This window comes from Onychomys torridus, chromosome 9, assembly GCF_903995425.1.
Source record: "Onychomys torridus chromosome 9, mOncTor1.1, whole genome shotgun sequence".
Lineage (NCBI taxonomy): Eukaryota > Metazoa > Chordata > Mammalia > Rodentia > Cricetidae > Onychomys > Onychomys torridus.
Window position 1 is genome coordinate 53,556,409 of NC_050451.1, and position 17,515 is coordinate 53,573,923.

At 40.5% G+C, this 17,515-nt stretch overlaps 1 protein-coding gene across 2 annotated transcripts in view; it reads left to right on the top strand.

The window, feature by feature from the left end:
• Ints9 (integrator complex subunit 9) overlaps window positions 1–17,515 on the top strand; it is an 88,458-nt gene that overhangs the window by 20,725 nt on the left and 50,218 nt on the right. For both annotated transcript variants that reach the window (XM_036199318.1, XM_036199319.1), the window contains exon 2: window positions 10,977–11,104. In XM_036199318.1, coding sequence (XP_036055211.1) covers window positions 10,977–11,104 — 128 coding nt within the window. The remainder of the gene's footprint in view (window positions 1–10,976; window positions 11,105–17,515) is intronic.

A 17,515-nucleotide genomic window follows, 5' to 3' on the forward strand; every position in this document is an offset into this window, starting at 1 on the left:
TAAGTAGCAGGCTCGGGGCCGCTGTGTCATTCTGTAGGGACAGTAAGTAGCAGGCTCGGGGCCACTGTGTCATTCTGTAGGGACAGTAAGTAGCAGGCTCGGGGCCACTGTGTCATTCTGTAGGGACGGTAAGTAGCAGGCTCGGGGCCACTGTGTCATTCTGTAGGGACAGTAAGTAGCAGGCTCGGGGCCGCTGTGTCATTCTCTAGGAATAGAACAGGCGAGCTGCTCTGCGTGCTTACGTATGGACACATGGGCACCGTCTCTCCACAGAGGACTACTTACAGTAGTGTTTGTCAGCGACCTTCTGGGACTCTCTACACTCTAGGTTTTTGAAGGATGTCACATAGGAGAGAACAAGGGTTGGTAACCAGGGCAAGAGGAGAAGGAAGGACATGCCTCCCTAACAATTTTGAACCAAGAGCTGTGGAAACTTCAGCCCTGTGCCTTATGCAGGCTGCTCTCCTGCTTTTTTGTGCTGCACGCTTAACTTAAAGGCAAGAGAAAAAACAGTAAGGGAAAAAAAATCCAAACCAGGTTATTTTACACGAGCACCCTCTTCTCTAGTTTCTTAAGCTATGTTGTCTTTTTTTTTTTTTTTTTTTTTCCTCCCTGAGACAGGGTTTCTCTGTGTAGTTTTGTTGCCTGTCCTGGAACTCACTCTGTAGACCAGGCTGGCCTCGAACTCACAGAGATCCACCTGGCTCTGCCTCCTGAGTGCTGTGATTATAGGCGTGCACCGCTGCCACCACTCCCATCCCCCTGCAAGCCTGTCTTTTTTAAGTAATGTTTTTGTTCTTTGAGAATATCATACAATGTATTATACTCATATTCTTCCCCTCCCCAACTCATTCCAGATCCTCCTGAATAAACCTATTGTCTTTAATTTTTTATTTGCCAGTAGAACTTTGTGGTAATAATTAGTTATAGAAACAAAAAAATCTTTTTGAAGCAGAGATGGAAATCTTTAAAGGATATTTTAATATAGGCTTAAACATGAGGGTTAGAGGAAAAGATGCACTCAAAAAAAGTCACACCCACATGTGGGTACAGACACCTCAAGTAAGAGTCCCAAGTCTTTTTTTTTTTTTAATGTGAATTTTTGTATGAGAGAGAGAGAGAGAGAAGAGAGAGTGTGTGTTTGCCTACATGCTACTGCACACATGTGGAGGCCAGGGAACAACACCCAGAAGTCAGTTCCCTTCCCAGTGTGTGGATTCTGGGAATTTAACTCAATTCATCAGACTTAGTATCAGGTGTGTCTTGCCCACTGTTTGCTTGTTTGTTTGTTTGTTTGTCTGTTTGTCTGTCTGAGGAAGGTCTTACTATGAAGACTCATTCACTGCAGTTCTGCTTCAGCTTTCCAAGTGCATGAATTACAGGCACAAGCCCCAATGCCTGCTCTTTTTTCCTCCTTTATAGACAAGCCAACAAAAAAACCTGGGCAATGTTTAAAAGGCATAGTCAGGAGTACAGAAGTGAGGGGTACCTGGTGGTTGATGTTGCGGTGACGGTTTGAAGTGCTTTGTTAGGTTTGTGGGGTTTTTTTGTTTTTTTGTTTTGTTTTGTTTTGTTTTCCATGGGGGGTTGTTATTTTGTTTTGTACTGAAGTAGCAAGGATTTACTGGGAGATCATTTCTGTGTCACAGAAATAAAGTATTGTAGCTGTGGAAATTGGTAGAAGCTTGACGTCCAGTGTCTAAAATGAGCGTACTTACTGGTATGTCTTCAGCCCCCAGGCTGTAGTCCTTTGAAGTTGGAACCTATGCCTTCATTGCTTGAGAAACCGTGGTGCTCACATGGAAAAAGGAAACAGGAAGAGTCGCTATCCTCTTGGGAAAGAGACAGTGCTTTGAGCAGCCAACTGTCAGTCATGCATAGTTAGTGTGCTTTAGCTTGAGTTTGAAAAGCTTTAGCATGGACCACATTTTGATTTTTTTCTTCTCTACAAATTAAGATAGTTTACTGAATGAAGCATTGTCTCTTAGATTATGTCAGTGAGACAAATGGAAAAGGGGGGGGAAGATGGGTGTGTAGGATGGGGGATTATTTAAAACCTAGAGATTAGGGGTAAATGGGGTAATTGGCTTCCTTTTACATAAACAGTCACATAAATAGGTCTGCAAACTTTTCTCATCTACTCTAATTGCTTCTTCACATTTATCACTTGCTGGTGCCAGGCAGCCTACAATCCCCAGCCAACCCTGACCTGTCAGACTTCTCTTGTCCGTAATTGTTCACTGTGAACATTTTCACCCTTCTGAGCTTCCATTGGCCAGGGCATTGCCTTATACGACTTTCCTCTGCAATTGATCTTGTTTTCAAGGCACAGGACTAGGGTCCAAAGGAGTGAGAGCCCTGGGTTCCTCAGCTGTGTGTGGTGACTAGTCACCCTCCAGCCTGAAAGCGCCTTTACTGTGTATGCTATAGATTTTTTACATGCATGCTACCGATTTCTACACAAGTGGAAAATTCCCCCTCTTATCTTACCTATCTGTGTAGTTAGTTTGACTTTGAACATGAATGGCACGTTTAACAGCCTTTGTATAACGTAGAATCTTGCTTTAAAAAAATGGGAAAAAAAATAAAAGATTAACAAATAAATTGCAATATAGTTAAAGAAGTCTCTGGCTATTAGAGGGCCTGGCCCAAAAAAATCTTAGTGGGGGTAGTCACCATTGCAGATTCATTGCATTTGGCCCAGTGGCTCAGGATGGTGAGAAAGAAGGCTGGGGTTTCTCCCCCTTTCCCTGCTACAGCAGGAATTCAGTGTATCCTTGTTAGGGCATAGAGCGTCTCCTAGTGAACTGCTGTTCCTGAGGGCTCTGACTGGTACATTGTTGGAGTGGAGGAAAGCGTATAAGCCCTTACAGAACCAGGTTCCTCTTTAAAAAAGTAAGGCGTAATTCCTCCCAGTGTGTTCATTGTGTAAGCACATCGATGGAATAATAAAAAGCTTCATCTTTGTGTTAAAAGAAAGCTGAGAAATGAGTTAGTTAAATCTCATTTGTCCACTGAGAAATCTGAAGCCTAAAGATTTTCAGCTTCTGCTCAGGGCAGTACCACCCTAGAGACAAAGGAAGAACCAGTACTTATGCTCAGGTCACATGCAGTACTGGACCTGTGGTACACAGCACAGCAATAAAAACTTGCCCTTTTTTTTTTAAGCCAAAAATAATATTTCACTTTGGAAGATAGTTTAAAAAGCTAAACATGAGCCGGGCGGTGGTGGTGTACGCCTTTAATCCCAGCACTCGGGAGGCAGAGTCAGGCGGATCTCTGTGAGTTCGAGGCCAGCCTGGGCTACAGAGTGAGTTCCAGGAAAGGCGCAAAGCTGCACAGAGAAACCCTGTCTCGGAAAAAAAGGGAAAAAAAGCTAAACATGGATTTATCATATCACCCCAACAGTCCTTACCTATTTGCCATAGAGGCATTATATGAAGATGTGTGCTGCTTCAGAAATTGTAGGTAAACATGTCCATCATCATTTATTCATAACCATACAAAATGTGTAGACTTTTCTCTACCACAGTGTACTTAAGTACAAGCTAAATATCCACCACTCTGAGTGCATGAGCTAATTCTGGTACATCCATCCAGTGAAAAGGGGTGAGCTGTGTACATGCAATGAGGATGAGTCAGCAGTACTGTGGAGGTATGTGTGTAGATTTCCAGTTGTTGCCCTGCATTCTGACCAGCACTTGGTCTTTTAAATTTTGCCCCTTCTAATACTGGTGCAACCGATTCTTTCTAAGGATTACTATTGATTGACATTTTATTTACTGCCTAGTGTCATCTTCAGTGAATGCCTGTTCAAATATTTGTTCACCCCTTTGTGTAGTTTGTACCTTGGTGAGTTACAAGAAGTGTGTAGTTGATTGGGTCAGGGTCTTGGTAAAGTCTAGACAGGCATAAAACACTATTTATTGTAGCCCAAGCCTTTCAACTTGGGACTCTCCCACCTCCATCTCTCCAGTGCTTAGATTACAGGTGCCACCACACCAAACAAAAAATTTGATTTTTTCTTCTCTTTTTTTGGTTAGCATGTATTAAATATGCATGATGAATTCATCATGACATTTTCATACATGTACACAATATTTCAATCATATTAACCTGCTTTCCCTGTTTTGTCCCCTCCCACTCCACTGATCCACGTCTTCGTAACTTCCCAACCCAACATCTTTATCAACTCAAAATGAGGCTTTGTAGGACATATCACTGTTTAAAAGGCTGATCTTTTGGTGATCTGCTCTCTGAATCTAGCGAGAATGGACACTGCACTGGCTCAGTGTGCTGACTCTAGAGCTCACTGCCAGCTTCCTACTGCTTTGGTACCGTGTGCACACTTCATGCCTGAGCTTCATTGTCTTCATCTGTATAATAGGAAAATATCTCCTACTCAGAACCTTTTAAGAAGGATTAAAGGAGTTAAATGTAAATTATTTACAGGTAGTCTGGTACCTAACAAACACTAGCTCACAATAACTGCATGCCAAACAAAACTTTCAGCAAGACTAGGAGAAAAGAAACCACGTGATACTTTGTGCTTTGTTCATTTTGCAAATGACACACTTCCCCAAAGCCAGTTAGCTGAAATTCAACTTGCCATATACTCACAGCTGCCAAATTTGTTAGTAGTGGGTTTTTTTGTTGTTGTTTTTTGTTTTGTTTTGTGTTTTGTTTTGTTTTGTTTTCAATGCAATTCTAAGTATTTCCTACCATTCTGGAAGACTTGTGTGAGGTTACCTTGGGGATGAGGAGGTAAAGCTACCTGTTTGTCAGTTTGAAAGCATTACATCTGCTGACACTTCAGGCCATAATGGGATTTAGTCTTATTAGTAGATATAATATTACAAACACGTTTTAAAACTAGTAACAGAGACCTCCTGTTGTATTCCCAACAAAAGGACTGCTGGAAACTTCTGTTCACTTAATCTTTGGGCCATTAAGGAACATTGTCTTGTGAGGACTTGGACCACTGCTTTGAGAGCAAAGAAAGTCTGATTTGGATGTTCCCATACATGATACAGACATTTAAGCTACGAAATCAATATGAAAATTGTTCTCAAAACAGTGACCTGCCCTGGCCCATTGCTATGGAACACATGTAGATAAAGCCCCACCAATTGAACTCACTATCAAAATGTTAAGACAGTAAGAAACAATGAAGTCTTTCTCGAGTTAGAATCAGCAGACATTGCAGGATTCCCAGGAACTTCAGACAGTTGTGCCAACAGCAGAGACATTGAAATTAATGTTAATGTTAGCTGTGAATGTATCAAACCTCTAAAAAGACTAAAAGGCCATGATGTAAACAGAAGGAGAGGTGTAGAAATGAAACAGTGGTCACTGAGAAGGACATTTACAGCCCAAGCAAGGGATGGAAAGTGTGTGTGTGTGTGTGTGTGTGTGTGTGTGTGTGTGTGTGTGAGAGAGAGAGAGAGAGAGAGAGAGAGAGAGAGAGAGAGAGAGAGAGAATGTGAACGTTATCAGTTAATAAACCCATTGGTTAACAGATGATTTGATAACACTGAAATTAACAGAATAAATCTGAGGAAAAGACAAAAAGTATACTGTATGGAAATAAAAATCAAAGCAGTTCAGTTGTGAGGGTCATGGGGTAAAATGAAATGTTGCAGCATACCTTCAGTAGGTGTTTCAGAAAGAGAAGTACAGAGAATGGGATGGATACAGTACTCAAAGGGAGAGTGACTGACGGTTTTGTTTTGATTCCAAATAGTCATGAAAGTCCTGAGTCTTTGTATTTTAAAATCATAAACCAGTAAGACTACCTAGTCTTAGGAGATTTGCAAATGTTTAAGGTTCCCTACACCACCTTTTAATGCTGCTGTAACCATACAACTAAGAATGAATGTGACAGGTATGCCTTCCACTCACTTAATTCTTACAACTCTATTATAGATGAGGGAACTCAGTCTTCAGAAAATTACACATTAATAACGAGATTGAGCAAGATTTGAGTTGAGGTAATATACCATACAAAACCCCAGACTTACATAATTTGATCAAATAGTTGACTTTTCTTGGTTGGGGTCATTTAGATGGCTACTACAGTGGTTTTAGGGGACATTTTGGTGAGACTGTAGGATCTAGATGGTGTAGACTGTAATGTATCAGCAGAGCAAATCTAAGTTGTTAAGCAGTGATGTAAATAGGCACAGCATTTTATGAAAAGCATTTGGCAGCAGATTTTTAAGAGCCGCAGAATGCTCATACTTTTTGACCTAGTTAATACCACTTCTGAGAATGCAGGAAAGAAGCAGTCCAGAATGGAAAAAAAATCCTCCAGCACCATGTGATCAGCACAGCCATGTCTGTAACTGAATACTCTGCAAATCTTTGTGTTCAATATAAGGGAATGATTGGCTGATGAGTGATAAGATATTTGCTCAGCCAATGAACATGAAGTGTCATGTGACCAAGACAAGGAAAACAGTCATCATGAGTTTTAAAAGCAGGACCCAAACTTTATAATAAATTGCACCTTTTAAAAATTTTTATTTTATGTGCATGGGTGTTTTGCCTACATGTATATTTGTGTAACATGCATACAGTGCTCTCAGAGGCCAGAAGAGTATGTCCATGTGAGCTGCCATGTGGGTGCTGGGAATGGAACCTGAGGAGGCAGTTTTCTTAACCACTTAGCCATCTTTCTAATACCCTCCACCTATGCACAAAAATTACATCTTTCACATAAAGTGAAAGGAAATACTCAAATAATTAGACAGGTATGACTTTAATATTTCTCTTTCCTCTATCTTTGAAGATTTTTATAACATAGATGTGTGTTTCTATTTTTAAAATTGAAATTCCTTGCTGACTTGGGTTTTTGTTGGCTTGCTCTTAAAGCTGCACTGTGATCAGAGAGCCCATTAGAGGCTTGTAGTGAGCATCTCTGAGTGATATGGGGTATGCCTCTTTTATTCGTTGGAGGAACCTTTGGCCAGCACTCTATATCTCTCTATGCAGAAGACCCACAGTGATCAGTACATTCTGGGAGACAGGACTGAGATCCTGGGAGACAGGAGGACTTCCACATATGTTGGCTCTTCCAAACCAAACCAAAATATGTGGTTTCCTTGTCCCTGCAAATTAGGCAAATGGGAACAGGGTCTGTCTCCTTTAATAGGTACTCTAAACATATTTTGCATTCACATTTAGCTCTTTGTCCTTTGATGACTCTAATAAATGGTGCCTCTCCTAGAGTGCCATTCCAAATAATGAAGCAGACACCAAAGAAGTTAAAGAAACCTTTTATTGAAGTGAAAGTAAGAGCTGGGCAGGGGTGGCGCATGCCTTTAATCACAGCACTCAGGAGGCAGAGTCAGATGGATCTCTGTAAGTTTGAGGCCAGCCAGGGCTACAGAGTGAGTTCCAGGAAAGGCACAAAGCTACACAGAGAAACCCTGTCTCAAAAAAAAAAAAAAAAAAAAAAAAAGGAAAGAAAAAGAAAGAAAGAAAAGAAATGAAAGTAAGGAAATAAAGTGTACCTTGTGTGGTTTGAATGACAGTGACCCCCATGAGCTCAACAGTTTTTTGAACTGTTTGGGAAGGATTAGGAGGTGTGGCCTTGTTGGGGGGGGGGGTCCTTGAGGTTTCAAAAGCCCACACCATTCCCAGCTAGCTCTAGCTGCCTACTGGTTGTGTCCCAAGATGTGAGCCCTCACCTATGCTGCAGGGCCTCTGCTGTCTGCTTGCTGCCCTGCCCCCCACCATGATGGTTGTGGACTCTAATCCTCCAAAACTGTAAATTCCAATTAAATGCTTTCTTTTATAAGTTACCTTCGTCATGGTGTGTTGTCATGACTGGAAAAATAAAAAAGACACCTTGTGAACAAAGCAAGCTGACTAGGACAAGGACAAACTGGCTGCTTCAAGTCTTGGGCTCACCGTAGCATTTATTGGTGTGGCATGAAACTATTCTGCTCAGGATGATGAGGACCATGGCCATAAAACATGTGCTCCACCTTCCTAGACCAACTGAGAAAGAAACACTCTGTTGTTTCAAGTAAAAGTTGTTCGGTGTGACCCAAAATTCAGGATGGCTGTTTGAGACAGGAGATGGCTAACTGTATTTATTATACCTTTTAGCTTTCATTAGCTGTGGGCTAAAAAGTAATTAACTAATTGAAATAATGCCTGCTGTCATCATTTTAGCCTTCAAGTCTGCAGCTCGTTTAATGTTCCTGACTTTGGCTCATCTTTAACATAACAGTTACAAGCCACAGGCTGCTCTTCTGGTTCATTTGCAACCACGTAGTGCCTAGCTTGAGGGTTGGTTGCTGGCTGAAAGGTCAGCAATAGAATATCTCCACTGCCTCTCCTCCCAGATTTCCATTGCCTGTCCCAAAGGAAGCTTACAGAGCACTCAGTTTCTTGGTTCTTGACGGTAATAGTTTTAGATAATGCAAACAGTTTAAAAGAAGTGACCATTTCTCATAAAACCTCTGAGGAGAAGTAGAAAATTCCTACCATGTACAGAGACCACACAGAGCAGTAGACACCTAAAAGACTTATCTTAAGCAGTGGTTGGCTGTGGGAAGCTTGATGTGACATTGCTCTGACTTACCTGGTCTTTGTGTTAAATGAGAAGCAGTGGACTTTTCAGGAATTAAGAGTATGGCTTGCTTCATCTTCTGGGCTAACAGGTCATTGGAAACTTCCCCAGAATGACTTGAATCAGTCAAGGAAAAGGTCTTTTTGCTCCTTCTTAAAGATGGCAGATGGATCTGGGGAAATGATTTAGCCCATCAAATATTTCCCCACCAAGCATAAGGGACCTACCTCACTTTCACTCATATCCCCAGCACCCACATAAAAAGCTGGGCATGGCAGCATCCACCTGCAATCTGAGTGCTGAGCAAACAAACATGGGCGATCCCTGGCTAGATCAGCTTGTTGACTAGCCAGCCTAGCCAAATCCATGAGCTTCGGCTTCATTGAGAGACTTTGTCTCATTAAATAAAATGGAGAGCAACTGAGGAAACACCCAGAGTCACCCGTTAGCCTACACAGTCATACACAGACACAGTGACAGGGAACCCCGGAGAGAAAAGCTTCAGCGTGTCGCAGGCATTCTTCCCTTACATTCAGAAGAGCGTAAGAAATGTTTAGGTCAGAGCATTGTCTTGTCAAAGTTCTTCTGTAATACACGCTTGTATCTTTGCTGCCTTAGGCTAGAGACTGACTTCTGATTGGCTGAGAGTGAATATCTCACCTTTCTGATTCAAGTGTGCACATCAAGAATGCATGCATGCTTTGGAGCCGTTTCTGCTGACAAGGCTGAGCCATGACCTTTACTGTGCTTATTAACCTTTTAAACCATGTCCCTTTTTAAAAGTTATTTTTTAAGGCAATAGATTTCATTTGGATGTTTTCATATGTAAATGTTTTTATATTTTGTTATTCACACCTCTTCCCCTTCCCTACTCCAATTCTCTTTCCCTCTGATTGGCTCCCTTCTTTTCACCAAATGGTACCCCATTCCACTTTCATATAACATACTCCACTGGCCTCTTCTGCTCCCTGAAGATCTTAAGTCTGGCTTGTTTCATTAACATAATGATCTCCAAGTCTGTCCATTTTCCTGTAAATTCCATGATTTCTTTTTCCTTCACAGCAAAATAATCATGGCACATTTGTACCACGTTTTCTTTAATCATTCATCTGTTGTTGGACATTTAGGCTGGTTCTAGCTTTTTAGCTGTTGTGAATAGGGCAGCGATAAAAATGGGTGTGTAAGTATCTCTGTGGCAGTTACCATTGACTTTGAGTCCTTCAGGTATATGCCCAGGAGTAAAATAGCTGACTCCTCCAGTGGTCTCTTTTCAGTTTTTGAACTCTCCACACTGCCTGTACCAGTTTACATCCCTCAGAGTGTGTAGGGTTCCTCCTGCCTCACACTATCACCATCACTTGTTGTCATCTTTGTTGGGCTTTTATTTTGTCTCTTTGGCTAGGGTCATCATGATAAGAAGCCTAACTGGCCTCAAATTTGTGTTGCTCCTCATGCTTCTGCCTCTTGAGTGCTGGCATTGCAGGCAGATACCACTATTCTTGGCTTGTTTTCTTAATGACAGTCATGACCAGAGTGTGATAGAATCTAGAAGCAGTTTCAATTTGCATTTCCCTGATAGCTCAATATATTGAACACTCTTTCAAATGTGTATTGGTCATTTGTATTTCTTCTTTTTACAAGTCTCTGATTAGTTTATTAGCCCATTGATAAGTTAAATTATTTGATGTTTAATTTTTGCTGTTCATATAGATTCTAGATATGAATCTCCTGTCTGACATATAGTCTACAACAGTTTCTTCTTCCAGAAAAGCCAGTGTTTATCAGCGGAGAGACTCAAACATCAAACATAATTTGAGGACTCAGTGAGTTCCATTGGCTCTTTCCAGCTTCAAGCAGTACTCAGGTGAAGATAGGACAGTAGGAGATCTGTACATTATAAGTAGTTAAGAGTTCAACCAGAGAAAAGGATGTCACATAGAAAGTTAGCCAAGCTCACACACTGTCCTTATGGAAGAAGAGGACTTCAGATAAGAAGTTAGTTGATCTCACACACTGTTGTTATGGAAGATGTCACATAGAAAGCTAGCTGAGCCCACACACTGCCTTTCTGGGAGAAGATGACATCAGATATAAAGCTAGCTGAACTCACAAGCTGTCCTCCTGAGAGAAGATGACATCACATAGAAGACTAGCTGAGCTCACACACTGCCCTTCTGGGAGAAGATGACATCACATAGAAGACTAGCTGAGCTCACACACTGTCCTGGAAGATGACATCACATAGAAAACTAGCTGAGTCACACATTATTCTTACAGGAGAAGATGACGTCACTTAGAAGACTAGCTGAGTCACACATTATTCTTACAGGAGAAGATGACTGCTTTTACTTCATTTCCTATGCTGTTTCTATAACTTGATTTTTTTTTTTCCCAGTATTGCCTGTCAGGGCACCCAACTTTACCATGCAATGTGCTCAAATTCAAATCCACCACTATTATGTTGGACTGCGGACTGGACATGACTTCCACCCTCAATTTCCTTCCTTTGCCTCTTGTTCAAAGGTATGTGCCAATGCATCCTGAGGTAACATGAGCTTTAGTTCCCTGAAAAATGGGACCCATTAGTATGAACATTACTTGTACCTTGTGTTGTCTCATACATTTGCTTTAAAACTGTTCTATCCAAATAATTTCCTTTGGTTGTGTTGGTGGAAAGTGCTCTATTGATTTATTGATTGACTCCTTTATTCCAACTTCTTCAGGGCCTCTGTAAAATGTTTCTGTAACTGCTCAGTGCAACTGAGGTCATGTATATTTCATCTGTCTTCTCAATTCATGTAAGAGGTAATCAATGACTAACTGATGAGCTCCAGAACTGAATTTTAGGATCATTTAACTGCCTTTTCAGGGGCTCAACAAAGTAAATGCTGTTCTTTTCTGTGCATTGTTTTTATTTTAGTCAACTTTAGATCATGGGGTGTGTGTGTGTGTGTGTGTGTGTGTGTGTGTGTGTGTGTGTATGTATGTAAATCTCCTAAGTCCATGTCCTAAGTCATCTAGATTGCCTTGACCTTACAGTCAGTATTGTTGATACTAAACTAAGATTTTAAGAAGCTGCTTCTTCATTTGCTTCTACTTAGACAGGGCAGTTTATAAGAAAAGTGACTTTTAAAATCAAATATGCCCACAGTAGCAAAAATAAAATGATAACCACATTTCAGAGATGAGATGGAAAAGCTATCTGAGACAAATTGAAGAGCTTAAAAGAATAGTGTGAACTGAGTAAACCATCTAATTCATCTCAGTCCTTCCTGAAGACAGCACCAAGCACAGTGACTATCCACAATGATAACCCCATGAACCATCTAGAAAAATTATAATCAGCCATTGATCTTTTTCTGAGATAAAGGATATAGCTAAGGACCACGGGGACAAGGTCACAGATAATTTCAGATTACATTTTATGCAAAGTTGATGGGATTCACTGATAACTATACTCAGCACTTTAAAATATAGATATTATCCAAGACTGGGGGAAGATGGTATTTACATAGTTGGCAGATTGCTTCCTGTTTAAAGAGCTAGATGCTATTGTCTTTCTCCCCATAAAGAATAAAATATTCCTTATTTTGATGTTTATTAAAAATCTGCCCTATGTGGGACTAGGGATACTGATAATCACAAAACTGATTTCTTACCCCCAAAGAGCATGAAGTCCTTCAGCAGAGACGGTGCCCAGCTGGAGACTGCCTATATTTGATGAGATGAACAATCACCTACATTCTATGATATAATCACTTTTTTTAGATACTATGAAAGTTTCTAAAGAGAATGTGCCTGCTCTGTAGGCTCATGAATGTTCTTGACTACCAAAACCAGAATTGGTCAGACAGTATCAGCTTCATGTTGTCTTTCCTGCTAATTCTCTTTAGGTAACTCCTCTGTCACCAGCACTGGTAAGGAGGGAAATTCACACCCTTCCTCTCCTGCCTTTTTGTTTTTTAATTATTATTCTTACTTCAGAGGGAAGTGATACTGATTGGGATGGTTGGCAGTTCCTAGAGTTCCTTATAAAAAGTGTCTCTTAGGACTAGGGAGATGGCTCACTGGATAAAGCTCTTGCTGTGCACGTATGAGGACTAGAATTCATATGTCCGGCACCCACATCAAAGCCAGGCAGGAGGCCTACCCACCCGCTTTTAATTTTGGTGCAGGGGAGGCAGAGCCAGGGACTCCCTGGGGTATCCTGGCCAGCTAGACTAGCTCAATCAGTGAGTTTTGGGCCAGTAAGTAAAGTAGAAAGGGATCAGAGAAGACAACCTCAACCTCTGGCCTCCACACACAGGAATGCATGGCACACTACACAAATACATGTTTTTAAAAAGTGCCTCTTGTCATTCAAGCCAGACACTTAAGGACACATTTGCTTAAAATAAGTATATCCATCTTTCTCTCCCTGACCCCTTACCCTGCTTTGTCTTTGCAGCTCTTCCTATTACATTACTTCATATATACATATTTATTATCTTTCTTCTCCACTGAAGATGTTTTATAAGGACGGGAATTTTGTTTTCCACTGCATTCCCAGCACTTAGACCAATTCTTGGCCTGTAATAGCAGCTCAGTAAATATTTGGCTTTCTGAGTAAATCACTGTCCTCCTTGGAGCCTATCCTGCCTTACCTTCTCAGAGTCTTTTCATTATTAAAAGTGTCAGTGTTAAATCATTGTATCTTTGCTTTAGTGCAAACTTGGGGTAGAGATAGGAGTGTCTGTGTCTGTGTAGTGCTGGAATCAAACTCAGGGCCTTGTAAATGCTAGTCAAGCATCCCTTACTGAGACTAGACAGGCCTCAAACTCTTAATCCTCCTGCCTCCACCTCCCAATGCTAGGATTACAGGAGTACATCACCAGACCTGACTGACTTTCTATCTTTAGTCCTTATCTATGTACCTGTTAGTATTTCTCCATTTCACCAGTTCAGCTTTTTTTATACAGTACTTTATAACAAAATCAAAGGAGAATTTGTAATTTAGTATCCTTTGTTGACCACACATTGTATTCAGTTACCTGGTTTTAAGTCTCATTTAATCTGGAAGAGTTTCTCAATCTATCTGTTTTAATGACCTTGACATTTTTAGACATATGGGTTAATTATTTTATATTGTCTTTTAATGTGGGTGTATTTGATGTTACTCATACTAGGTTAGAATTATTATTCTCTTATCATCCACCCCAGAATCATCTTGTAGAAGTACAAGCCAGGGCTTGTCTAGCACTCTAGACTCTCAGTATTTTGTCTTACTGCACTTATTGTACATACCTTCAGCTCCTCACCCTCTCTGGATCCTATCTTTCTCCTGGCCAGCACAACAGAAAGTCCTCTCTCAGATCATCTACAGTGGCAGTGTCTGTGCTAGAAGGATGTGCAGATGACACTAGCCAGATGAAGGCCTGGGAGATCATGTGGGACTTAGTGTTCCTGCTAGCATGATGAAAATGCCTGCAGCCTTCCCTGTGCTCTCCAGACCTAGACCCTCAATTGAGTTCCCCCTGAACCCTGGTGTTTCAGACCTCAGTTTAGTTCTAGGCCTAGGGAAGTCCTTTGATGCTGCCTAGCCTGGTCCTTGTTAGGCATCGTCTGTGGTACTTGGTGCTCTGTGGCACCCCATCCTCTGAGCAGCTTGTTTGTTCTCTGGCTGTTTGTGTGGGTACGTATTGTCTTGCCTGTCTTTGGGAGGAACATGTGTGTTTCATTCGCAGATGGATCTAGGACCTGCCTGGGTGCTTGACATAAAGATGCTAAGTGACTGAGTGAACACCTGGCTTTCTGCAGCACTGGACCAAATGCTAAGGCTCTTCTCCTGTTTTCTACACTTTGATCAGAGTAGAGTATTGAGCTATTAATAAATATTTTTGAATAAATAAGTTAATACATCATGTCTTTTTTTATATTTATCTTCGGATTTAAAAGTATAATACATTTCATACTAGAAAATTGTAAAAATGTGTTTTTAAAAACTGCCTATCATATTCAACTTGCCTTTCACTATTTTTCTAGGCAAATGTTTTATAATGCTTTAGGTTATTTCATTATGGGACTAATTTTCACATTTTCCAAGATAAATAATCATTAGAAAAACAGATCTTATACATGTGATTTCTTGACAAAAAAATTTAATTGTATCCTTTGTGTCAAAGAAATGGTTCTAAAATAGTTAAATGCAATAATAACATATTTTCTCCAGTCATTAGTTTTCTAGCATTTTCTCCTGAATTGCTGGCATTTCAGGTCTCTAGTATATAAAACTAAGTCAGATTACTATAATTAAATAGTTATTTGATTTTTAATTTGTTATTATGCGTGTAGGGTGTGTGTGTGTGTGTGTGTGTGTGTGTGTGTGTGTGTGTGTACATACACACAACACACGTGTGAAGGTCAGGAAACACCTTTCAGAACGTGGTTCTACCATGGAATGTGGGGTTGAACTCAGGTTCAGGTTTGCTTGTCACATACTTTTACTGCAAAGCCCTCTTGTTGGCCCAGAAGTGTCTTTTGTTGTTTTGTTTGTTTTTGTTTTGTTTTGATTCAGCCTTCTTAATGTACATGAAATTAGTCTCACCTTCTAGAAACCATTCGCCTGGACAGAGAGTCACTTCATAACTCTTAGAGAAAGTAGCTTCATTTTCCATAATCGGCAACTTAAGCCATGGGTGCCAAATGCCCAGCTTCTTAAATTGTAGGTTGGAACCCTACATATTGATTGTGAGGGCTGCAGTAGATTTGGCACAGTAAAGGGTTTCTGAATGCACAGTGACTAACAATTAATTCACAGTCAAATGAATCCAAGAGTTTCCCTCTGCGCTCACCTGTGTTGCATCATGTGCCTACACTGCAGTCAGGGTTCTGAATGCACAGCATCATGTTCTGCAGTGCTGGTACACACTGCCTGCGTCATCTCCACTCCAGACTACTGCATGTCATGAACTGCAATGCTTTTACTGTACATACATGATTTTCCCATTCCTATAAAAACATAATGGTTTAATTACAAAAAACAAAGACAGTGTTTTCCTACCATTCCTGTGTACAAGTATCAGATTAGTACAAGAGTAAAGTTAGTAATTCTGGATATAACTTTGGGTTGTACTGTTTTAAAATGTTTGGTTTTAAAAATTGCTATTTCTGAGCCAGTAGGATGGCTCAGAGGATAAAAGTACTTGCTGGCAAAGCTGATGCCTTGGATTTGATCCCAAGGCCCTACCTGAGAAAAAGAGAGAACCCACTTCTGAAAGTTATTCTTTGACCACACAAATGCCATGATACATATACAGCCCCTGACACATACACAATAACACATTTTAATATTTTACATTGCTGTTTGAATTGCTGACTCGAGTTTCATAAATTGTTAGATGAATTCTGGCTTGGAGTAGGATAGAATGCCCAACAATTTCTGAAATGACCCTACTTCTGTCATTTTTTAAAAAATCATATATTCATGTGTGATGGCATTCTTTTTTAAAAAAGAAAGATTTATTTACTTATTATGTATACAGAAGAGAGAGCCAGATCTCATTACAGATGGTTGTGAGCCACCATGTGGTTGCTGGGTATTGAACTCAGGACCTCTGGAACAGCAGTTGGTGCTCTTAACCTCTTTACCATCTCTCCAGCCCATGATGGCATTCTTAACATTGATGATTACAAAATCAAAATGTTTATCAACTCTGAAAAAATATTGAAGATGTCTGATTACTATGGAAATCCAATATTCAGCCAAGATTTATTGATGTATGTAAAACCAAATAAGCACATCTATTTCATTAGTATACAGATTTACTCTGATCTTTAGTAGATGGTAAGGTAATATGTATGCCAAAGGATTGTTTCTTTATGACTATTAGTAAATGTTTGGTTTAAGAGTTACCTATATACTTTTAGTGCATGTGTATGAGGGGTTTTTTGTTTTTGTTTTTGTTGTTTTTTGTTTGTTTGTTTGTTTGTTTTGTTTTGTTTTTTATGTACGTTGTATGTGCAAGTACCCTCAGGGTCCAGAAGAGGACATTGGGTAACCTGGAAATGTAGTTTACAGGTGGTTTTGAGATACCCAGTGTGGGTGCTGGGAACCAAACCTGGGTCCTGCAAGAGCAGTACTCACTTAACTTCTGAGCTATCTCTCCAGCCCCTGTATACTTATTTTATATACCTGTATATTCTTAGGATCACATAAAAATTTTTTGGGCAAAAGGAGATCACAAGTAGAGTTCTAGGTGACCTGGTGTAATCCACTTGTCAGCACTGAATTCACAGCCCAGCACCTAACCTAAGTTTGCTTTCTCAGAGTCTATGAAGCCACCCACTCATTCTGCCTCCACTCATAATGGCTGTTGAACACAAGATAAAGCCAAGGTAGTTAGTGATTAGAAGCTCCAAAATGCTCTCAGTATTTCATCTGCACTTTTCTGTTCTTCATAAATTCCTTTAATTTCCCCAGTTTATGCTGACCTGTTCTTTTGCCACATGACCACCCTTTGTTTTGGTTTGGGTGGTGTTAGGGATTAAACCTGGGGCCATACCCATGATAAACAAGCATTCTGTCACCCAGCTGTATTCCCAGCCCTGGGTACTTTTGAGATAGCAGCTCACTGAACAGCCTAGGCTGACCCCTGAGTCACTATGCTGTCACAGCTTCCTGAGAGCTCTGATCACAGGCACATACCGTGATGCCCAGCTTTTTAATTCTCTTCAGACAGGGTTTTACTGTGTAGTCTAGGCCATCCTCAAACTTGAGATCCTCATGCTTCATCCTCACAGTTGTGGGGTTATAAGTGAGGACCACGAAAGCCAGCTGTAAAACAGGTTCATAGGGTTAGTACAACATGGTTAGTTTTTATCTTCTCCATTAATACGGGTAAGAATCACCGCCAGTAACTGCTCACTGTGTTTAATTGTATGGTGAATGTAAAGTCA